At 26.6% G+C, this 23,882-nt stretch overlaps 10 protein-coding genes across 10 annotated transcripts; 4 read left to right on the top strand and 6 right to left on the bottom strand.

Annotated features, from left to right (window-relative positions):
- Nucleotides 1-52: 52 nt before the first annotated feature.
- On the top strand, nucleotides 53-2,299 carry cgd5_4190 (hypothetical protein; the record flags this gene model as incomplete). Its single annotated transcript, XM_625581.1, has 1 exon — nucleotides 53-2,299. The coding sequence occupies one exon, from the start codon at nucleotides 53-55 to the stop codon at nucleotides 2,297-2,299; it is 2,247 nt and encodes a 748-aa protein (XP_625581.1).
- A 169-nt stretch (nucleotides 2,300-2,468) lies between these two features.
- Nucleotides 2,469-2,804, bottom strand: cgd5_4200 (transcription initiation factor IIA; the record flags this gene model as incomplete). Its single annotated transcript, XM_625582.1, has 1 exon — nucleotides 2,469-2,804. One exon carries the CDS (start codon nucleotides 2,802-2,804, stop codon nucleotides 2,469-2,471), a length of 336 nt encoding a protein of 111 aa, XP_625582.1.
- Nucleotides 2,805-3,660: 856 nt separating this feature from the next.
- Nucleotides 3,661-4,533, top strand: cgd5_4210 (Pre2p/proteasome subunit beta type 5; NTN hydrolase fold; the record flags this gene model as incomplete). Its single annotated transcript, XM_625583.1, has 1 exon — nucleotides 3,661-4,533. One exon carries the CDS (start codon nucleotides 3,661-3,663, stop codon nucleotides 4,531-4,533), a length of 873 nt encoding a protein of 290 aa, XP_625583.1.
- Nucleotides 4,534-5,164: 631 nt separating this feature from the next.
- On the bottom strand, nucleotides 5,165-6,613 carry cgd5_4220 (membrane associated protein with a signal peptide, EGF domain and 7 transmembrane domains at the C-terminus; the record flags this gene model as incomplete). The annotated part of the gene is made up of 1 exon (XM_625584.1): nucleotides 5,165-6,613. One exon carries the CDS (start codon nucleotides 6,611-6,613, stop codon nucleotides 5,165-5,167), a length of 1,449 nt encoding a protein of 482 aa, XP_625584.1.
- Nucleotides 6,614-7,781: 1,168 nt separating this feature from the next.
- On the bottom strand, nucleotides 7,782-10,871 carry cgd5_4230 (hypothetical protein; the record flags this gene model as incomplete). The annotated part of the gene is made up of 1 exon (XM_625585.1): nucleotides 7,782-10,871. The coding sequence occupies one exon, from the start codon at nucleotides 10,869-10,871 to the stop codon at nucleotides 7,782-7,784; it is 3,090 nt and encodes a 1,029-aa protein (XP_625585.1).
- A 1,162-nt stretch (nucleotides 10,872-12,033) lies between these two features.
- On the bottom strand, nucleotides 12,034-14,418 carry cgd5_4240 (hypothetical protein; the record flags this gene model as incomplete). The annotated part of the gene is made up of 1 exon (XM_625586.1): nucleotides 12,034-14,418. One exon carries the CDS (start codon nucleotides 14,416-14,418, stop codon nucleotides 12,034-12,036), a length of 2,385 nt encoding a protein of 794 aa, XP_625586.1.
- A 1,467-nt stretch (nucleotides 14,419-15,885) lies between these two features.
- Nucleotides 15,886-18,483, top strand: cgd5_4250 (hypothetical protein; the record flags this gene model as incomplete). Its single annotated transcript, XM_625587.1, has 1 exon — nucleotides 15,886-18,483. The coding sequence occupies one exon, from the start codon at nucleotides 15,886-15,888 to the stop codon at nucleotides 18,481-18,483; it is 2,598 nt and encodes an 865-aa protein (XP_625587.1).
- Nucleotides 18,484-18,719: 236 nt separating this feature from the next.
- On the bottom strand, nucleotides 18,720-20,195 carry cgd5_4260 (WD40 repeat protein; the record flags this gene model as incomplete). The annotated part of the gene is made up of 1 exon (XM_625588.1): nucleotides 18,720-20,195. The coding sequence occupies one exon, from the start codon at nucleotides 20,193-20,195 to the stop codon at nucleotides 18,720-18,722; it is 1,476 nt and encodes a 491-aa protein (XP_625588.1).
- Nucleotides 20,196-20,604: 409 nt separating this feature from the next.
- On the bottom strand, nucleotides 20,605-22,197 carry cgd5_4270 (hypothetical protein with signal peptide and transmembrane region at C-terminus, possible N-terminal region transmembrane domain; the record flags this gene model as incomplete). The annotated part of the gene is made up of 1 exon (XM_625589.1): nucleotides 20,605-22,197. One exon carries the CDS (start codon nucleotides 22,195-22,197, stop codon nucleotides 20,605-20,607), a length of 1,593 nt encoding a protein of 530 aa, XP_625589.1.
- A 194-nt stretch (nucleotides 22,198-22,391) lies between these two features.
- Nucleotides 22,392-23,876, top strand: cgd5_4280 (hypothetical protein with signal peptide and possible transmembrane region at C-terminus; the record flags this gene model as incomplete). Its single annotated transcript, XM_625590.1, has 1 exon — nucleotides 22,392-23,876. One exon carries the CDS (start codon nucleotides 22,392-22,394, stop codon nucleotides 23,874-23,876), a length of 1,485 nt encoding a protein of 494 aa, XP_625590.1.
- Between the last annotated feature and the right edge of the window lie 6 nt (nucleotides 23,877-23,882).

The following is a 23,882-nucleotide window of genomic DNA, read 5'->3' on the forward strand; positions in this document are numbered from 1 at the left end:
AAATAAGCAATAATATATAAACAGTATTGAATTGAGTTGATTCATATTGAAAATGAGAGAAACTTCTGATTCTGAGTTAAGTGATATCACAGAAATTAATTCCGATGATGAATTACCCCTAGACTCTATTGGAGATTATTCAATTATTTCATTAAAAGGAGTACTTAAAGAGATTATATCATGTGGAAGTGGATACGAAAAACCAAGTATTGGTGATGAACTTCTTATTGAATTAGAAGGTCCAAATAAAGTAGAATCCAGTACTAATGGTGGTTGTATTTGTAGTAGTAGTAGTAGTAGTAGTAGTAATACAAATACTACTCAGGAAGAAAATAGCAGATTAAAGCTCATTCTGGGTGACTATTCAATGGATAAATATGACTCTACTAGGAAGAGAGAAATACCATGGGGTATTGAAATGGCACTTAGAAAAATGCTTAAAGGAGAGAAATCTAATATATTAATCAGAAAAGACTCAGTTTTCTCAAAACCAAGAGATTTAAATGGTAAAATCTGTTCAAATTCAATAATACATGTGGAGGATTATAAGAATTATAATAATAGATCCAAAAAGTTGATAAATTTGATAAAAAAGGAAGTAAATGAATTTGATATATATAAAATAACCTTGCATGACTTTTATCATATTGAGATGATTTGTGATAAAGTTTATAAGAAAATTTGGAAAAGAGGAGTTCATTTAAAATCTCCAAATAAAAAGGACAAAGTGGAATTACTGATTTCTAAATTGCAGCTTGAGACTGTTCTGGACAATTTTGCTACGTCTCCAAAACTAAATAACTTGAATTCTGGATTAGAGTGGATAAAGGTTTCTTTAAATCTTGAAAATTTATCAGAAAGTAATAAAATAATCAAAGAGATCTTTGGAAATGAAATATTCCCTATGAATAACTTTATCTATTGTATATTATCCATGAAACTTGGTGAGATTTCTGAGTTTAGAATTTATCCTACTAATAATGAAAAGCTTAACATACTAATTCATTTAACAGGATTTCACTGGGAAAAGAATATCCGCATAAAACTCCCATTTAATAAAGAAATTCAAAATAATAATGTTAAATTATCATCCTTTGAGAACGAGTCACTATATAATGACAATTCCATTCTTAAAGACGGAAAATTATCAGCTAAAAGAATTTCTAGCTTAAATTTAGAACATAATACAAGAATTAATATTCTTTTAGAAAACTTTACTTTTGTTGATAATTTTAACCAAGGAAAAAGAATTGAACTTTCATTACCATTTAAATCCACTGAAAACATTAAAAAAGCTCTTTTACAAGTTACTCCAGGCTTTTACAATCTTCCAATATGGCTTGAACAATCTATTCTTTATTGTTTTCTTGGAGGAAAATATACTATTAAAATTCCTTTATCAATTATCTTCCTTTTCCCCCCATCAGAACTTCAAGTTAAATCAAAAAGTATAATTCAACAAAAAACAAATTCTTTATTTATTTCTGAAAGTAATGCAAATAAAAATTCGCATGCAATTTGGGAGGCGGGAAAATTAATCAAAGAACTTGAGAATAAGGGATATAAAATTGAAGATAATATTGAAGAAAATTTAGGGTTAGTTTTTGAGTTGGACTTGTCGATTTGTACGAGAGAAGTTGTTGAGAATTATATTCCAGCAATTCCAAGTACTGCGAAAATGGAATTTGAATATTACTATAAATTGGGAAGAATTCTTAACAATTATAATGATTTAATATATAATAAAACTTGGAATATTTTGGCTTTGGAAGTTTTTGATAAATTTTTATATGTAAGTATTTTGCTTCCATTTTACTCAAAGTTGAATAATTGTGAACAATCTAAAAATGGTGTAAAATTGAAAATTATTGAGAAAGAAAATATTGATAATTCCAAGAATGAATATAATTATCATAATAATAACAAAACTCTCAATGAACAAAATCAGAAATTAATTATTTTGAAGTATGATAATAATTTTATTGAAAATGTAAATAATGATTCAACAATTAACAAAGAAATGGATTCAATCTCAATTTCTCATAAAATCTTAAACGATTTAGAATATGAAGAAAAGGAGCATTTAGAAAGCTTTATTAATGTTATTAATATCATACTTAAGATATATTGTGATATGAAACAGTTTGAAAAAGGCTTGAATCTACTTAAAAAATATAAATTTCTTAAGGAATTTATATCTACTAATTCTGATATTGTTCAATTATCAGCTCTTAAAAATTATTACTCTAATAATGATACTTGTAAAATAACAGATTTGAGTTTAAATCAATTTTTTTAAACAATTCAATTGAAAGATAAATTCGGTTTTGGATATTTTTCTTTATATTAATAGTTTTTTACTCATTTATTCGTGATGTCTTTAAATAAATAGTTCAATATTATTATTTACATCTAATTTTTTTTACACCAATAATTTATTCATTAATTTGTAATATTTTCTATTAATTTTATAGTATTGTCTTCTTAACTTCTTTACCTGAAACTTTCACATATTTGCTTTTTACTCTTCCTAGAGATTTGCCAAAAATAACTAAATCCTTGATAACCAAATCCCATTTTCCATCAATACAGTTATAATGACTAATGGCTCCTTCACACTTAAGCTTTCGACCTGATTTTACATGTTTTTTTAAAATTTCTGAACAAGATTCTATATAATTTTCTATCATTTTTGTACTTTGGCTTGGAGAGATTCTTCTATCATTTACAAATTCATTTAATAAAACAACAAAGCTTTTGCCAATATTTAGCTCCAACCATTCTGAAAAATCTGCACCTTCCATATCAACTTTGTTATTAATTATTTTAATATATTTTCTGATAAAATATTTATTAAAATTAACAAATTTTCAAGTTTTGTTATTTAATTTCTAACAATAAAACCAAATTGGACTTTTTTTGTATTTGTTTTAATTAATTAATTACATTTTCTTTTATTATCCACCATGTATGTAACTTTAATATATATCAAACTAAGATATATATTAATTCCCAACTTTTACCAAATACTAATATATCTCCTTTAGATTATGTTTTTTTAAAAGAATTAAATACAGATGAAAATTGGTTCAACAACTTTGCATTAAAATTAAAATGTTATATATCCAACACTATTAAAAAATCATTACAATATGAAAAGTTCAAACTATTTGTCAAATCTATTTTAAGTGAATACTAACAAATATATATTATAAATGTAAAACAATACTGATAAATGTAAAATATTACTGAAAATTCTTTCTTTTCTTTACAATTTATTATTCATTTATTAGCACAAATAATATAAATATGCTACACACATAAATTAAATATTATATATTTGTTAGTTACCGCCCAAATGTGGCGGGAGTTTTTGGGGGGTGTTTTGGAGAAATGTAATAATAAATTGATATTAATAATAATTGTATAGTAATTAAATAAGTAAAAATTGAGGATATTTGTTTAATTGTTAAACATTGTGAGTTTGAAGAAAGGTTAAAAGAAAGGGAGGAACAAGTTGTTTTTTTTAAAGAATAACAAAAGAATAGTTTATAACTTAATTCAAGCCAATTGTGTTAAAGATTGCAAAATAGTTTGTTATATTGCATTACTTTTCTGTTAATTTTTTTCGTAAATAATCCATACAAGTTTGTAAAAAAAATGACTTTTGATTTTTTGGATTCAGGCATTGAAGCAATCAACCACTATGGAATAAGAAATGAGAATTTGAAAAATTCAGGATTTTTAAGATTGGATTTCTTTGGAAATGATAAAGATGAAGAAGATTTTGTGGAAAGAATATATGAAGAAACTTTTCAATATGCAAAGATTGAAAATCCATGTAAATTTGTAAGTGAATATAATAAAGGAGAGATCAGAAAGATGATGAATAGAGGTACTACAACATTAGGATTCATTTATCAAGGAGGAGTAATATTAGCAGTTGATAGTAGAGCATCACAAGGAAGTTATATTGCAAGTCAAGAAGTGAAAAAGATTATTCAGATTAATGATTTCTTATTAGGAACTATGGCAGGAGGTGCAGCAGATTGTTCATATTGGGAAAGAGTACTTTCAAAGTTATGTAGACTTTATGAACTTAGAAATGGAGAAAGAATTAGTGTAGCGGGAGCTTCGAAGATGATCACCAATATATTCTTCCATTATAGAGCTTATGATCTTTCTGCAGGAATTATGATTGCAGGATTTGATAAAGATGGTCCTCATCTGTATTATGTAGATAATGAAGGATCTAGAGTAAAAGATTGTAAATTTTCTGTTGGATCAGGTTCTTTATATGCTTATGGTGTTTTAGACAGTGGGTATAGATATGATTTAACTGATGAAGAAGCTATTGATCTTGGAAAGAGAGCTATTGTAATTGCAACAAACAGAGATGGTGGTTCAGGAGGTCTTGTTAGAGTTTATCAAATAAATAAAAATGGTGTTATTAAGCATGTACCAGGAGAAGATGTTTCTGAACTTCATTATGCATACTCTAAAAAACAAGGCACTGATCCAACAAAAATGTAATTTTATCTTTTTTTTCAATATGTGAAAGTATATATTATTGATTTCAATAACTTAGTAAATATTTCAACTTTTTCTAGCTAAATCAAACAATTAATATTGTTTAATATATTTATTTACATAATTACGTGTCAGAATTTAGATTTTAACTATAATATCTATTAGATATATATTTATATATCTAATAGACATTTGCATGTATACTAATTAAACTCTGTTCTGATCCTAATGTTTGATTTAAAACAATTCTAAATAGTAAATTATTCCATTAGATAACAAATTATTAGTATTTATTTGTTAAGATTTTTTTTTTCCAAGTGTGAGAATGACATGCATGCATGCATGCAAAACTTAAAAATGATTTTAATAAAATACAAATTAAACAAAACTCAATAATAGCTTATCCTAGCATACTGAAATATATGAAACAATAATTCAAGGCTGAAAATATTCATTAATCTACAATTTTCTCTGGCATTGATTATTTTGATTTTTTTTTTTTTTTTTTGTTTTTTTCCTAATCTTATTAGGCCTAAAGTTAACTAAATATAACTGCATTTCCTATAATACCTTCCTTATTAAGAAACCTGCTAATAAATAAACCCATAAATTAAATTAATATCAATAAAATGAATTATTCATCTTCGGTAGAATAATCTTCAAATATATTCATTGTCTCAGAATTAAATGGTTGGCCACTTTCAATAATAATAGAAGAAACAGTATTACTATAATTAATCCATGAATGTGATGAGTTTCTTTTTCTTTCAATTTCTATTGCATTTGAGATTGCTTGAAGTTGAGTAATAAAAGCTTTTGGAGAAAGTCCTGAAGAACATCTAATAATTTTTGAATATCTAACAGCTTTATCAACAACAGCTAAATGAACTGCAGCACATTCTTCAAAATCATTATCGCCAATACTAATCAAATCTAATTTAATATTGTCTATATTTGAAGTCCATCTAGTTACAATCTTCTCAAATTCAAATTTTTTGGCCAACATCCAATAATTAAAGTACTTTTCTCCATCTTCAATATCTGGTTCTTGACCAATAGGATTAGTTCGAATGATCTGAATTCCTAATTCGTTTAAAGCATTACTTAGTTCTGGAAACATAGTATCAACAACTTTAAGCCATCCAGTAGATCTTGCATTTGTAACAATTGCTACATCTAAGAACATATTTTTAGCATAACTTAAGATTCGAATAATACTTGGTATTAATTGGTAATTGACTTGCTGATCAATCTGCATCCTTATATATTGATAGACATTATTAGAAGAATTTGAGAATAAATAGCTCAATGCAGGATTTTGTCTAATCTTAGTATAAGTGTCTCTAATCCAATCTGTTGGAATTAATGTATCATCAAGATCAAATATTGCAATAGTATTTTTTTGATAAGTATTAGTATTCAAATTATTATGATTAGCAAAGATATTTAAATTATCATAATTATATCTATATCCATAACTTTGAATATTCTGAGTAATTTTCATTAGATTCAAACCTCCTCTTTGAGTTTGATTATTAGGTATTTGTTTAACTAAAACTGCACTTTCTTGATTAGTTTTTAAATGACATCCTAATTTTGTTTCACTCTTATTTGATTCATAATTGGAGGATGATTCAGATTTTTGCCCTAATCCAGATACTAAACCTAGGCTTGTGCTTGGACCTAGAATTGTTCCAGCTCCTATTCCTGCTCCTGTTCCTATTCCTGCTCCTGTTCCTATTATTGCTCCTGTTCCTATTACTGCCCCTGTTCCTGCTCCTAACTCAGATCTTGCAGTCTCTAATGATGAAGAATTTGGATTTGAATTATATTCAATATTCCTTCCCGGAATTGAATATTCACCTTTAGTTTTTAAATGAGTAGCATTTAATGTTGCATAATTTGAAATATCGCCTTGAGCTCCTAAAGATGAATTACTATTTGAATGAATTCTGCTTTGAGAATTATTTAATGTTTCAAATCCTTGATCTTTGCTTGGAGAATTTTGGTTTTGTGCAAATATTAAACCACGTTTAAACGTATGTATTGGTGAACAAAGGCTAGCTAAGTCTATAATAGCCATCTTATTTGAATTATTTCTATCTTTCAAAATTTATTATTATTATTATTACCTTATCCAACTGACAATATAGTAGTAATATATTGAATACTTATTGTGAAAAAAAGTTATTTAATTTAATGACTTTTTAATTGATATTGTAATTCTATAAATTTGTAGAAAATTGTCATTACTTAATTAGACCAAGAAATAAATCTTTAGATTATTGACTTCCCAAACAAATATCTAAACTCAATATTTTTTTTCAGTTTTAAACTCGCAAATAGATGAATGAAATTTATTTTGCAATGAAATTTATCTATGAAAATATAATATATTATTTAGAATTGGCTTATTTTGACGCTTATCTTAATAGATCTTATTAGAAATTCTAAATTATATGCTTTTTAATTCTCTATTCTCTTTTCAGACTTTTATATTATTTGATATTTTCATGATATATCTATTGTTAGTTATTTTACTTATACCTAAATTATCGTCTAATCTTTTTGACATGTTACCACCTGGGTGCACATTGCTGGCGCCAAAATGATTCTCGGAGAACACTGAGTGTTTTTGCATATATTACACCCTTGATATAAAAAATCGTTTAATTAAATATTTGATTTTATTTAATTATTTTAATTTTAAAGCTACTTTAAAAATTTATATTAATATATGATATTTTAGCCAAAAAATGATTGAAAACTATATTAATCTCTGGGGGTGAAACTGGGAGGAAAAAAAAGCACTAATTAAATTTCCTTTTTTTTAATTTTTGTTTAACAGCTAAATGCTAATTATCACAATAATTACTTAAATTTTCGTCATTATTGTTGTTAGTTGCAATGATATTTACTATTTAATCATTTGAAGAATATTTATTTACTCATTTCCTGTCAAATAATTAATTTTCTATTTAGAGCTTTATTTTATTTTTCCATGCATTACATGCAAATGCATGCAACCAAACACGTCATACATGCAAATTTGTTATTGTTTTTATTGTCCACATTGAATTGAAAGATTTGTGGAAAAAATGATTAAATCAATTAAGAGAAAAATTTGGCAATTGATTTATAAACATTTTTTTTATTATAGTATAACAATAATCCTTACTAACAGTAATACACCACTGGATAAATCTATATCAATAACTCCACATATTTATTGGATTAATGCTATAATATTACTATTTAAGTTCAACATTAATTACACCATCAGCAAATTCAACAGGCTTCTCTAAGCCGGCTTTATTATTACTGATGTCTATTTGACCAATTTTTCGGTTGAAGGCAAAATCATGGCTCTTACTTGGGAATAAATGAATTTTTGGTGGTACACATCCGTGAATAATAAATGTACTTGCAAGAAATGCCATAATATGCCATATTGAATGGAAAAACCAATAAGTGTCCACAGTTTCAAGAAACCAAGTAATACAACCAATGGTGCCCATAATAAATCCAATTAAAATATGTCTAGGTGAGTAATATTCACGATCAAAAATGAAAATAAGTTTCTTATAACCGTTAATAATGGAATATTGTAAGCGAGTAAAAAAATGATTTGCATTACGAACTGTTGAATTTAAATTCCGAGCAGAATTTGGATTCTGAGCAACATCATCAACTGAAGCAATATCATCAACTTTTGAAATATTAAACTGAGATGCAGAAGAATTTTTCTGACAATCTTTACAAGCGCTAATGCAATTTGAAGAATTTTGTGGAGATTTTTTCAATTCTTCGCTATTATTTGAATTATTGTTATCTTTTGAAATTAAATTGGTTGGAGTATTTAATGTATTTGTCAACTCAATGGGAATTGTACACGAAATATTTGATGGGATCTTTTCACTATATAATTTTGTGGTACTATACCAATAAATTATTCTTGAAAGTAGAATTGTAAAACAATTCATTAATGGAATTACTGTTGTTACTAGTCTTGAAGTTAATAAAGTAAGAAGAACTAAAACAATTATCTGTGCGAATAATAATGAAATCTCAACTTTATAATTAAATCTGCAAAGTAATATAAATACAAAAGAAATAATAAGCTGAGCTGAAATTAAATCACCTTTTAAAAGCATATCTTCATGATCAACAAGTAAACCAACTTCTGCAGCATGAAATATTGATGATATTAATCCTGCAATAAAAGCTAAAAAGGCTACTAGCCATTTCTTCTTAAATATGCATACCAGAATTGTTGGAATTGCAACAAAATTCGTTCCCACTAATGTTATTGGATAAGCTAATATTGATTGACTTGATAAATATGGATATGAACAATAAAATCCACCCCATCCAGGATAGCACGAACAATAAATATTAATATTTCCCGAATATTCTACTAAAGAACAATCTCCATGTCCTGAACATGTTGATGCTTTACACATTTTTGGTATCATCTGATGCTTCAATCTAATATTTATTGATTTTATTGGAATATTCTCCGTTGGTTTAATATCTGTCTTAATATTGATCTTAAAAGCAAATGGAAGATTATTATTAATTGTTGATAGTGGTATTGAAATATTTGCTATCTGTATTATTGAATTATCAATTATTTTGGGTTCTGAAGCTGTATTAAAGATTTTCGTCTCTTTTAATTCATAATCTTTTATTAAATTATAATTATTCTCATTATATACTGGAAATCTTCCAAGTAATCCAATATAATCAATGATCAGTGAGCAATTATATCTATCAAATAAATACAATAATTCATTACTTATATATAAAAACAAATTATTACTTTCAAAAGAAAGAATATTTGTTTTTGTTTTTGGTATTACAATATAAAATGGTTCATTCAATTTAACATTCATATCCAAATTTTCACTCTCTATCATTCTTGGCATAGTTTCCAATTTATAATTTGGATCTACTCTTGTTGTTAACCACTTTACTATGAATGGATCTCCTGTTAATTGTGTATAATTCAAATCATAAAAGAATTTCATATTAAAACTATTTATATTACTATTCTCAGATATCCCCATATCTATGTTTGATCTGGTATTATATTGGAAAAGAAATGGATAAATGAAATATTTTGATGGTTTTATATTATTTAAAATTAAATTTACTTTGATCATCTTTGGATCATTTTTATTATTATTTTCACCACTATCATTTCTTACCAGTTTCATTGATATTGAATCAACATTACTTCTAAGTTGTGGAGGAAGATTCTCATTCTTTATTAAATTATCTGATAATTCATTCTTTAAATCAATACATATATTTGGTGAAAATGGTGAATTTAAATGATCATTTATTAATGGTATTGATGCTAATGAATCTTTAATGTTCGAATTTGTTTCTTTTTTATCAAATGTTAATTGGTTATTCTTATTTATTTTATCCAATAATTCATCATTCCAATAATATGGTGATAAGTAAATGCAAAAATTATGTGAAATATTATCAATTAATTCATTATTCATATCTTTTTTATTATTATTTATTTCACCAATCTGAATCGAAAATTGTAATACTGCATTACATATTGTAACAAAGTCATTCTCTAATATACAAACTGGAGTTGAAAATATCTTCAAGTTATTTAATGGTAAATTATTGCTATTAATCATACTTTTACCTGAATCTTTTATATTATCTTTTTTATTATTAATTGGACCAGTTAAGCTATATTCTGAAGATGGAGAAAGAGTCATAATTTCATTATTATTATATTCCACCAAACATCCAATACTTAAAATTACGTATTGTGAAGAACAAGGACAATAATGTCTTCTTGTAAATTCTATATCAACATCGCCAATATAAATATCAATATTATAAGCATTATTATCTAATAGTGGGAAATTACATAGAGGAAGTTTTCTACCAAATATTGTTCCTTTATTAATTCCACTTGGAATATCAATTCTAGTATCATAATTATAAGGTGTTGCCAAATTTCCGCATCTCAAAAAAATCGTAAATCCTTGAGTTAATGTACTTTCAATAATTTTTATCTCTAATTCTGGATATATAAATGAATTTGGAGTTGTTACTGAAAAATGGTAATTATCACATAAGTATAACTTTTTTGTAGGCATCCATGTAATTTTTGGTCCTATTGTATTCTTTTCCTTTATATTATTATTATTACTACTTTTAATTCCACCTCTATTCGTATTTTTCGCTAATTCGTTATATTCTTTTATTGAAATAAAGTCCTCACATGGAATCTCCTTAGATATTAATAATATTATTAAAAATATAAATTCAACCAATAATTTTCTGTGTAATATAACTTTATTCATTATTTCTTAAGGTTTGCTTACTCAGATTATTTAAAAATATATTTAATATATAGGCATATTTAAATTAAGTATTTGTCAACGCATTACATATATTAATATTTATCAATTTAAAATTAGTTTACCACACACACTCAATTTCTGTATTAGAATATAAAAACCATTTATTCTTCCTGGAAAAATATGAACTGAAATATTTTAAGTTCTGATGACTTGAGATAACAGTTCCAAAATACAGAGTAAATGTTTACTCCATGAGATTTATTTATGTTGAATAATTTTTTTTATTTCTTGAAATTTAAAAAAAAAAAAATGCATTTACTTTAACTTTGACAWTTATTATGTTATAATAATTTAAYATTAACTAATTTATAGTTCCCGCCATATGTTTTATTTTTTATTTAAATATTAAAAAAAATAGATGACTAAATTATAATTAATATGGATATTTATAAAAAAAAAAAAAAAATAAATAATAATTCCCCACAATAACTAAATTTGTCTAATTTTATTAATTTTGAGTTTTTAATGATTTCTGTATTATAATTCTTTCACACATTTTTAGATCTAAGTTTTTTCACACAAATTTCTATTACATGCAATCTTTCAACCAATTAATAAATAAGAATTCCTTCAAAAATTGGTTTTAATGAGATAATTTAGAATATTTTCATTATAATTAATTAAAATTATTATAAATTAATGTTTCTACTTATTGAAATGATTACTAATAACTGCCTAAATTATTAAATTGAAATATATAATATATATGTATATTTATTTATCTTTAATTTGAAAATCGGAGTTTAAATTAAACCTGTAATTATAAAATATATTTGAGAACAAAATATTTCTATTACTAATAATAGAAATATATTTCTCTTAATTCTTCTTTGCAGCTCTTTCAACCTCCATTTGAACAAGATCACTAAAGCTAACTTTATTTACCTTTTTCTTCCTAGAGACTTTTTTTGTTGATACATTATTAAAATTTTCTGAATTATTTATAGATTTTTGAGAATTATCAAGATTTTTTACTTTAACTTGTTCATTATTAAATCCATTATTTATTGGATTATTATTTTCTTTTGATTCTATTGAATTTAAAACAATTTCTTTATTAATTTTANCCAGTAGAAGCAGAATTATGTTTCTCACTGTTCTTTTAACANAATNCTGTTTTATTTTCATTTTGAAGATTACTATTATNGGTTATTATTAATATTACTTTTCNNATATTCATGCTCATTTTTAATTTTTCTAATAATTTATTATTTTCACTGATTGCTGTTGAAATTTTTTCAATAACACCATCACTTTGTTTTCTTGTAATATCAAATACTTTAGAAGCATAATCATTATCATCGTTTACCATTCCAAGAATTTTTTTTTGTTGTTCTTCTAAAGCTGTTCTTGAAATTAATGGTTTAACTTTAGTTTGTTGATAACTTTCTTCTTTATTCAATATATCTGAGAACTTTTCTTGAAATTCTCTGGTGTTACTTGCCATTTTTTCTTGAAATATTTGTGTAATACTTTTATTGTTCTTTTTTTCATTGACATTTTCCGGGTTATTTTCATTCTTTGATGACTTTTCAATAAAGTTATTTTCGTCATATATTTTCAAAATCTCAAGTTCTTTTTCTAATCCAGTAAACATTTCATCTATTCCATTTTCTTCCATAGTTTGATTTACTTTTTCATTTAAATGATGATAACGATTTTTGTTATAATTGTTTTGACCGTTAGGAGTATTAACATTCTGTTTAGTATTCATTTTTTTTTCACTTGGATGATTACGATTATTAAGATCGTAAGTATATCCTATATCGTATTCTGATACTTCTTCAATATTATCTTCATATAAATTATTTACTGTATTATCAGTAACAATTTCTTTTTCTTTATCTTGTAAATATTCATACATTGAGCCAACAACATAATCATCATCATCATTATCATCACTATTATTATTATTATTATTAAGATAACTTTCATGATGAATGTCATTATTTTCTACCAACTTTTTTTTACTATTAGCATTAATCATATTAGATTCATTGATTATTGCCTCTATTCTTGCCAAATTATCACTACTAGATTTTGAAGTATTATTAATATTGACGTTTTTACTTCTGACCATATTTGCATGTAATGATACACCATTTTCATTGTTTTCATAGTCGTAATCATCAATTTGTTCTATTTCATGCTCTTCCTCTTGTATTTCGTTGATTAAATCTTCAGAAGGATGAACTTCGCAATTACTCATTGTCCAATTTAATGGATAATCATCTTTATACGTTAATTCATCTAATAATTCAAGATTTATTGGTTGATATAAACCATAAACTGCTAATCTATTAGAACTGTACGTTGTAACATCATAATTACTATCAATTTGTTGTGTTAATAAATTATATAATATATCAATTTGTAACAATAATACATATGGAGAAAAATTCTCCATATATAAACTTGAAAGTGGTACAAGTATAAATGGTATTTCAGAATCTGTAATATTAGTCATCACTTCATCATCACCTTCATTTTCATTATTTAAAAAACTATTATCAAATTTTTTATTTGAAGTATTATGATTGACAATTGATAATTCTTTCTGTATACTCAAATATTTATGAATTGTCTGAAAAGAATAGTAAACAATTTCATGATTCCATTTAAATTCTTGCAATGTTTTTGGAACGTAATACATTTGACATAAGATTGCAGTATCAATCCATCCCATTTGATATAAAAGTACCATAATTAACATAAATCCATTTGCAGTAATATCACATTGTAATGGATTAATATATTTTGGTTCAAAATGTTTGACATGATTATTTATAACATTATTCTTTTGTCCCATTTTAATGTTGTTATAACTATTAAAATCAATATACCCTTTTTCTTGCTCTTCTTCTCTTTCATTAAGACGATTACTTTCCACTTTATCTCGATTTTCCATTTCTTCTATATTTAAACTCAAATATTGCCCCCAACTTTCTGCTCTTTCCAATAAGTTCTCATCTTCAGTCTGATTAAGATTCTTCTTCATAATCATTTTATAAAAATTCTCTTTTGTTTCATTTGACAATGATAAACCATGCAACATCAAATACTTGTTCATGTTTTCTATAATTATTTTTGAATTTACTCGTAAATATGGAATTAAATAATGATGAAATACTGTACTAATAAATCTAATTACACTCCCTTTATTCATATCATATATTTCTTCAGCTGCTATTAATTCATTATTTCCATTTAAATATTCAGGTAATGTACTCTTTTCTGGAGGATTTAATATAAAATTTAGACATAAATTAATATTATTAAGTGCTTGAGATCTGTTTAATGGTCTTTTATAAATCAATAAATCACCTTCAGTATTATTATACCCATATAAACTTGACCATTGTTTTAATAAGTTCACTAGTAATATTCCATCTCTAAATTCTTCGTAAAAATTCTCACTTGTCAATTCTATTGACCATATATTAATATAGTTGATATATCTAGTAATAAATATCTCAAATACCTCCATTTTTAATATAAATATATTTATATTATTTTATTCTATTTATTTAACTCGATCTTAAATGAATAACTTGTATTTATAACCAGAATAAATTCATACAAAAAAAATAACAACTGTCAATTTATTTTATATATTTTAATTATTGCAACTTTTCCTCTTTATCTCTTAATTTTTTATTTACTTAAACATAACGATTTCTTAAAATCCATTAATTTTTTGTAATGTTATTAATTACTCAAGTATTACAATTACTAATCTTTTTTTTTATTTATATTTCTTCTATTTTTATTATTTATTAATGTCAATCATGGATCTATTTTATAATCACTTGCATTTTTTTTGCAAAACCGCATGCAGATTGCATGCATACTGACACGTGTCAAATAATAAACAATGTGGACAAAAAAATAAACAAACATAATAATTAATTTCAGAGAAAAAAACAAATGAGAAAATAATAGCGCATTAGCATAGAATAGCTAATAAATAAATTTTGCTAGAGCATTTTCATTATTAAAGAAAAATTAAAGAAAAAAAAAATTAACATATAAATTTATAAATAATGAAATTAATTTTTCAAAGACTTTCTTTAACCTTCCCCCCCCTCAGCATCCCCCCACCCATCAAATAATTTGTATAATACCACTAAAAAAAAGGCAAGATACGTAATTTGCCCGCCTAAAATTCCCCACATTTCTTAAATATTTTATATAATTTGGAGTAGTTAATGGAAATAAATATTTAATAATAATTTTAATTTATTAACTTATAAATATACTTGAAAATTTACTAAATTATATCTGGGATGAGGGGCAATATCTCCCTACATTCCGTGGAATTTACGTACTTAGTTGTCTATTTCGCTTTGTAGACGTCTACAAATTAATATATAGGATAAAATAAATAGAAAAATAAATAGAAGTTAATTGCACCTGCTCCACTAGTATTGCAATCTGCATGTGCACTAGATGAATAATGGGTAACTTGGTGGATATATTAAATTTGCTGCTATTTAATAAATAGGGGGAGTATAATTAATATTAATGAAATTTTTTTTTTAAATTTTGCAATAAAATAGTTTGAAAAAAATATTCATATTAAGGCTAATTTTCATTAGAAAAACTACAAAAAAAAAAAAAGAGATTTTCTTTTCTTCCATATAATTTAGGGATATATAATAGCCAATATTACCTTTGGAAGTTGGTTAATTGACAATTTTAAGTGGTTTTTGTAACAATATTCTCGGCTTTAATTACATTGTTGTGTTGACGACATTGATCAAAATAACAGAGAAAATTAATTAATTATATTAGACATTAATATAGTAAAACCTATTTATATTACTATATTATCTTCAAATTAAGGCTAATTTCTAAAAATTAAACCAAATATTTACACAGAACTTATAACATATATACATGTTATACTAAGAATTACTTTAAGCTTATATATACCAAAGTTAATTTATAATTAATGTATAATCAGCAAAAAATATTAATTTCCCACCCAAATTCTCTGAATGAAAGGAATCAATCGTTTTCTCCTCCATCAACAACTCTAACTCCTTCATCCACGCCTTCTAGCACTCCTACACCATCTTCATCATCTGTTCCTACTCCAAATATTGCACAGATCGCATCTTTAGCTGCATCTCATATGACAAGTCAACAAATGGTATCTCCTTTTATGTTCCAACAGGGGATAAACCAATCATTCAACAACGGAATGATGAATACTGCTTTATATAATGATCCAGCATTATTACAGCTTTACTTTACAAACTTATTCCAAGGAAACCATGGATTTATGCCTCCAATGTATCCATACGGTTCTAGTTACGCTCCTTATATTCCAGGAGCTAAAAATGGAATCCCTGTTACAGAAAATACATCAACTCCACAAATAGTATTCAAAGATAATTTGGAGAATATGAAGAATTTAGCAACAAACTCTATAGTTTCTCCAAAATCTAACGATTTGGAAAAGTTAGTCAAAAATAATGGTAATGATAACTTAGTACAAGTAATTTTGTCAACTCCTGAAAGAACTAAACAAGAAAATATTATATCGACAGACAAAATAGAAATCGCAGTAAGCACTGAAAATGGAAATGTTTATGACACATCAATGAAAAAAAGACGAAAAGAATGCTCAATAGACTCAGTAAACAGTGCTGTTGAGACAGTAGCAACAGAAACTAACTCAAATATGGATGAATGCAGTGCAAAAAAGAAGTCCATAAATGAAGTAGTGGAAACCAGGTCCTTTGAAAATTCACCAGAGGATGAAGCAGATAATGCAGGAGAAGAGGATGATAACTCAGAAAACGTAGAAACTTTAGGAGAGAATCGTATAGAAAGTTTACAAAGCTCTCCACAATATTTAAACTTGAAATCAGAGGAAAATAAATCAAGCTCAAATAACTTCAATTCCTCAATCGGAGGAGGAAATTCCATTTCAACAAATTCTCATGAAGACGAGCTTTTTCTGTCTAATGATAGAAAAACCTCTTTTGATAAGATTATGAGAATTCACTCCAGCTTGATTGGATCGCTTTCTTGGACAGTACCAACAGACAAAGATGACATCATTCTAAAATCTGCCAAAGAAAACAATGGAAATTCTACTAGTGAAACATCCAACAATAATAATGCAACAAGTATCAATAATAACAGCTCATCTTCTACTAACAAACATGATGAGTCCAACAAGTCTATCAACCAAAATGGACAAGACGAGTACAATCCATTTATCCAAAGGGACTATAATTCAGCAAATGTGACATGTTTCTCACCCAGAATGCTTCCAGATTGGCAACTTAACTGGCTTAGAGATGTGACTAGATCCCTCTCTAGTGTACCAAAAAGTCCAATGACAGGAATTCACTTTGACAGAACAAAGCCCGCATGGGCAGTCTCCTATTATGAATGTGAAACCAGAAAATACTACTTCTTCTTCATCCCTGATCTCTCAGAATATACCATTGAGATAACTTTAGCAGCTGCTATTGGTTGCAGGCAAAATGTTGTCGCAAGAGGTGCGCATAAGAGAAAAAAGCCTGGAGTCCTTACATTTAACCTTTACAGTGGACAGTTTGAAAAATCTAACCCAGAAGCCCCTACTGTAATTGAAGGTGGCTCAGAACACGCAGGAATGTGCAATCAAAGATTCAGGAAGTCTGCAGTACTTGGAAACAGCAACGGATGTAATAATTTAAAGAATCAGTGTAGTAACTTCCCCATATCACACACAAACACAGGGGCTGTTTCATCCGTTATTAACAATCCCATTGCTCCTGATTTCTCCTCCAATAACATCCAAGTCCACCCAAACAACCACCATTTCCTTAATATCTTTGCACCCAACAGAAATCATATTAACCTAATCGACCCTTCAATGTCTGCACTCAATAACTTTCAAGTTACAAGTCAAATGCATGCTCATCCACATGCAGGGCCCGCTCAAATATTGTTCCCGCACATGGCAATAAATGGCCAGCATTCTGCACATCCAGCTACAATGGCTTCGCTAATGCATGGAAATCCTCATGCTATGATGATGGATGCTTTTCAACAAAATGCATTGAGAAATGCATCTTTGCTTTATGCAGCAGCGTTATCATCTTCTACTGGCTCAACTCATAATCCTATTCCTTCTGTTGCAATTCCTTCAAATGTTAGCTCTGCCATTGGAGTAGCTACACATTCGGCGGGAAATATAGAGGCAAATATTACAAATGGTGGAAACCCAGTAATTTTGCCTTCGCCATTAACCACAGCTTCTACTGCTCCTACAGCGCCTAGCACCCCAACTGCTACACCTACATCCAATACAACTCATATGGAGACAACAAATAAACTTTCTGTGGCTGGTGTTTGTAGCAATAATATTGAAAATACAAATGCTAATGATACAGAAAATATTGCATGCAAGACTTCTATGGAATTTACGTGTGCTCCAACAACTCAAAAAGTTGCGCAAGTTTTATCTTCTACCAATGAAAATACTGGTAATGGCAGTATAATGCTAGATACAGTGGCTTTAGATAAGTCGATTCAGGGAGAAAAGTAGTAAATTCACTTTTAATACTGAAAGAATTAATACTTGAATGATTTAGAGTTCAACAAAAAAAACAAATAAATAGTAGCTTTGATATATTATAGTTAAGTTTATTATAAATCTAGAGTGACTAAGGTATAATAACTATTGCAAACTTCAAGAATGTGCTTAATATTATTTACTTGATTTTATAAGTAGAAAAAAGTGGTATTGAAACATTTCTATTTTCATTAATTACTATATGGTGTTTAAATATAGTCATTAATTCTATATAGTAATACATCACCTTTATCGTTACCAGTTGCTAAATACCCACCATATTCTGAAAAATCCATTGAAGTTACGTATTTTAAAGGAGTTCTTGCTGTAGGCCAATTGCTGTATACATGTCCAGTGTATAAGTTAATCAACTTTAAAGAATCCTTTGTCCATTTTGATGAGATTGCAGCAATTTCATTTCTGGGATGTATTGCCATACTAGTAATGCTAGTACATATGTTATCAATAGTAAACCTCGGAGTCTTAAATATAGAATTAATATTTGGATTTTCAGATTTATCTTGAGTTTTTTGAATATTATCATCCAATGAATAAATATTCACGAATCCAGTTGTAGATCCTGTCATAATATAGGAAGAAGAAATAGCTCTTCTTTGAACCTTACTTTTATAAGATGAAACAATACTAGTTATACATAAAGAACCATAATCTACAATTCTTTCTCTGCATCTTCCAGTATTAATATCCCAAATATAAATTTCACCAGTGTTACTAGTCGATATAATCTTGTCATTTTCTAATGGATGAAAGGCCAAGCCAGTAACACTATCATTCATTTTAAAAGAACGAACAAGTTGTTTAGTTTGTTCATCCAAAACTAAAATTGTACCATTAGATGTAGATAATCCAATATAAGATTTATCAAGTCCTTCGCTTTTTTGAATGGTTAGATTCCAATATCTTTTATCTTTTCTTCCTGCGATTCCAGGTAAAAAGTTGATCTTTCCTTCTAATAAATCAAATACTCCAATTCTTGCACGCGGACCTAAAAACATCATTTCTTCAGTGGAACTTGTGAATCTTGACTCGTATATTGGAAAATCATCAAAAAATAAAGAAGAAATTAATTTATTTTCAATTCCATCAACATTAAACAACTTAATCTTCTTGTCCCAGCCACTAACTGATAACAATGATACATTATTTCCATTTTCAATATGTTGTCCTTTATGGAACTCAAGTGATTTAACAACACATCCACTAGGAGATTGTATATTAGCATTAGTTAATCTTTTAATATCAATCTTTGATTGGCTAATAATACTTTTTCCACTTTTAATTAATTTATCATTCTTTCTACTTTTGTAATCTTGAATATATTTGTAAATCTTACCAGTTTTTACTTTATTAAATGTTTCTAAATTACTTAAAGAATCAGATTTGATATTATTTACACTTTCTTGATCTAAATGATCAGTATCAACTGATTCAAATATTTCTTTTCTTGCTTTGTAAATCCATTCATTACCTTTTGTCTTAAAAACTTTATTTTGGTGAAACTCTCTTAATCTTTTCGAGTATTCTTTTCCATCTATTGACTTTTCTCCATCCACTTTTCTTAATTTCCTTAACTTTAAATTATCAGAAATATCAATTTCAACATTTTCATCATCGGAATCACACCAAACTCTAGAGCTCTTTTGAACCTTCTGTACCTCCTCCATTTTGAAAGATTGTGTTATTTTGCCTCTTTCTTCTTTTTAATGTTTTATACGTAATTTCCTACTCACTTCAACAAGAATTCTGACACTTAACCTTCTAAAATCTGTTCCTCCTTTATTTAAAACTTATGTTTAAAAAAAAAAAAAAGAGAAAGGAAAAAACCTGCCTTAATATTCCCTTTTTCCCTCTAAACACTAAATTTATCAAATTAAATATTCTCTGAAAAATATCAACTAAATCACTTTTAAACTTATTTTCTTATATACTCGCTTAATATCAAATTAAGCCTTGTATTAGTACTAATCACTTTCTGACTAATTTAATATTTACCAGGGCGCCAAAATCTTGGCGCCTATTGAAATTAAAATTGGCTGAAAATGGAAATGCATGTGCAAAGAGTAATAATGTGAATTATTCAAATTTCATACTGGAATGTCTAATAATTCTGAACATAGAAATTATAATTAAAAATGCAATGGGAATGGCTATGGGGGAATATACTGCCATGATAAGATCTGTGTTGAAGGTTTTTTTATTATGAAACTCGGGATTAAAAAGTAAATTATTAGAATTTTGTAGAATAGTAGGTAAATAGTTGTGGCTGATAGTGTGAATATTAGAGATCATTTTATTCATATATTTAATAGCATATAAAATATGATTTGGAAGCTTGAACTTATTGTATAAGTTTAGAGTTAAGAAAAACCTATCAATATTGAAAATAATATGATTGATTAGATAATTGGAATGAATAAGTTGAATAGCTGATATCTGCCAATCAGAAAGAAAAAGGTTTTGATTTTCTTCTCTAATGTGATTTTGAAATGTCACATTATTAATTCTGCTTTTGAAATTGAGTTTATAATCTTTTGGAAGAATAAATGATCTGATTACATTTATCCAAATCATGGTCGGGAATAAGAGAGTGTTTGTATCATTAGTTATAATAGAATGAGTGAATAAAAAGTCACTGTTTTTACTAGTAAAACTGTAATGATCAGTATCGTTAAATTTTGAAAAATGGTTGAAAATAGATAATTTAAATGTATTTTGGTCAAAGTGATAATAATTGTTTTCATTAAGGTTTTGAATCAATCTATTATAGGTCTTCTGATTATCTTGAAAGTCTATACTATCTTTGGTGATATATTTGTTCTGGTTTTTAATGTCTATATATAATAATTGATTAATTTGTGAAAGAAAGTTATTAAATATTAAAAATGATTGGCTTTTATTAAAATCTGGTAAATTTTCATAATTAATTTCCAAGTCAAATAAATTATACATGTAAATCTGAAGAGAAGTATATTTAGTCATTTCAGGTTCATTTTCAGTAAATTTTAAAAACCAAATATCATAAAGATCGTTTAAAATGATAAAAAAATCACTCTTGGTAATTTCATTATTCAAACAAAATAGTGATACTTTACTATTATACAAATTTATTGTATTTTTAGAACTGCTTTTACCACAATTTTTAAAAGAAACAAATATTGAATATGAATACTGAGTATTTTGCTCCTTAATATTCTGAGATTCCAAGTATGTTTCAAAGTTGCTTTCTATAGGATTTTGAATCTCATCTAAATCACTATTTAAATATTTATCATTTAGAGTAGCTTTAAGAAGAATACGGTTATTTTCATTAACAAATTTAGGTTTCTTATGGTTATATACTATTTCTCTAGAATATTCATCACTTTTTGAAAATATACGTCCTTTAAGAATTTCAAGATCATACTCATTTAAACCTTTAATATTAATTAAAACATTATTTATATGATTTTCTTTTTTTAGTTTCAAAAAGTTCGACTTAAAACTGTAAAATAAGTAGTTAATTTCTATAATTCCAAGAATTGAATTTTTAAATATATATAAATAATCTGCTGAAAAGTATATTATGAAGACCAAAAACGAGTATACTATCCAAAAAAACCATGTTTTAATATTAATTTGAATTAGTAAATTATTAACAAAAGCTTTCTTTTCATTTTCTTCTGTCATTTAGGGAAAAAAAAAATTTATTTTTTTCTTGGTAAATTTATTTCATATACCGGTACTAAGGTACCGGTGCATGGCGCCATTCCCCACATCCCAATGCACACGGGGAAAAATGACAATTTTTTTTTTTTAATGAATAAAAATTAATTAATTAACTATTATTCAATAAAGGCAGATAACTGAGTAATAATGGACAAATGGATAGAGAATTCTTTGTTTTATTGGTAATAGCCATACTGATGAGTTTGAGAATAAGTTGTTATAAATGCGATAATCAAGCTGTGAAAAATGTAAAACCAATAATAAGTGAATTATTTGATATGTTACTGGAAAATATTGAAGCTAAAAGAAAAGAAGAAATTCAATTTAATGAAACTTTTCTTGAGAATGGAAAGGACTTGAATCATTATATAGATAATAATAAGCCAACAAAATTAACTAAAATTACAAATACAATATATGAAGCAAATCAAGACAAAGTCGAAATTATTGATAGAGAAATATCAATCTTAGATGGTCAAATGAGCTTGAGACTAGGAATTGTTGTTAATTTGCTCTATGGAAACCAATCAGTTTTGGTACTTAAACTATGGAATGAAAGTTACTCTAAGATTAGTAAAAATTACAGTCTATTGTGTTCTTCATCCAACATAAATAGTAACTTTATAACGAATCCTTCAGAATATAGAGAAATTCATAATACCAATAAGAATTATTTATTATTTGAGATGAAACAAGAAATATCAAATATAAACGAAAAGACATTTTTGTTATGCCTTTCAGATAGTATCACCAGTAATCATTCAATATATATTACAAAACTTTCATTTTCTTCTAATAATGAACTAAAGGAAACTAATCATTATAAAGAAAAGAACCTAAATCAATTTGAGGAATTCGAATCTAAAAGTGATCTAGTAGGAAAACATGAAATTCTTGAATTAAATCAGCAAGAAAATGATGATCAGATTCTGGTCAGAACAAAAGTACCAAGTGGTCAGAATTGCTCAGATTTCAAGCTTATATTACTAAGTAATCAGAAAAACTCAATTACAAATGGCGAGCTACTTCCTGAAACAAAAACTACAAACAACTATGAGAATATTTGCTTTTGGAGTTTAAAACTCGAAAATACTCAATTCAAAGATTCAAATCTACTGGAAATTGTGCAAAGACACAAAAACAGTGGGGCTACATTTACTATAGCCAAAGTGAATCCAACCCCTATAAACTATAAATATGGTAAAAGGAGTCAATTCATGCTTTCTAAGTCATTCTTATTTAAAATACTCCTTTTGGTTCTAAACCTGATTCCTGTTACACTGCTTACACTAGGAGTCTATTTAATTATTGCCGAAATTTGGACAATCATATCCTCAAAAGTCTTAGAAAATAAGAAATGTCTTAGTAACGCTATATTCAAATCTAGTAAATGTCAACAAAGAACTAATGTTTCTAAAAAAACTATAAGCAATAGAGAAAATGATACCAATAATAACTGGATTGACAAAAGAAAAGAAACAAAACCAATTCAATTCTCCAGCTTTAACATTGTTACCAGCAAAAATCTTAATTCCGAAGAATCTGGATTCTCATCAGGAGAAAATGAGCCAGTTGTCAAAGGTGACCCCTACAGATATTTTGACTCTGATTGCTCAATTAGCACTCACACAGGTATTTAGAACATT

Source organism: Cryptosporidium parvum, chromosome 5 (genome assembly GCF_000165345.1).
Source record: "Cryptosporidium parvum Iowa II chromosome 5, whole genome shotgun sequence".
Taxonomy (NCBI): domain Eukaryota; phylum Apicomplexa; class Conoidasida; order Eucoccidiorida; family Cryptosporidiidae; genus Cryptosporidium; species Cryptosporidium parvum.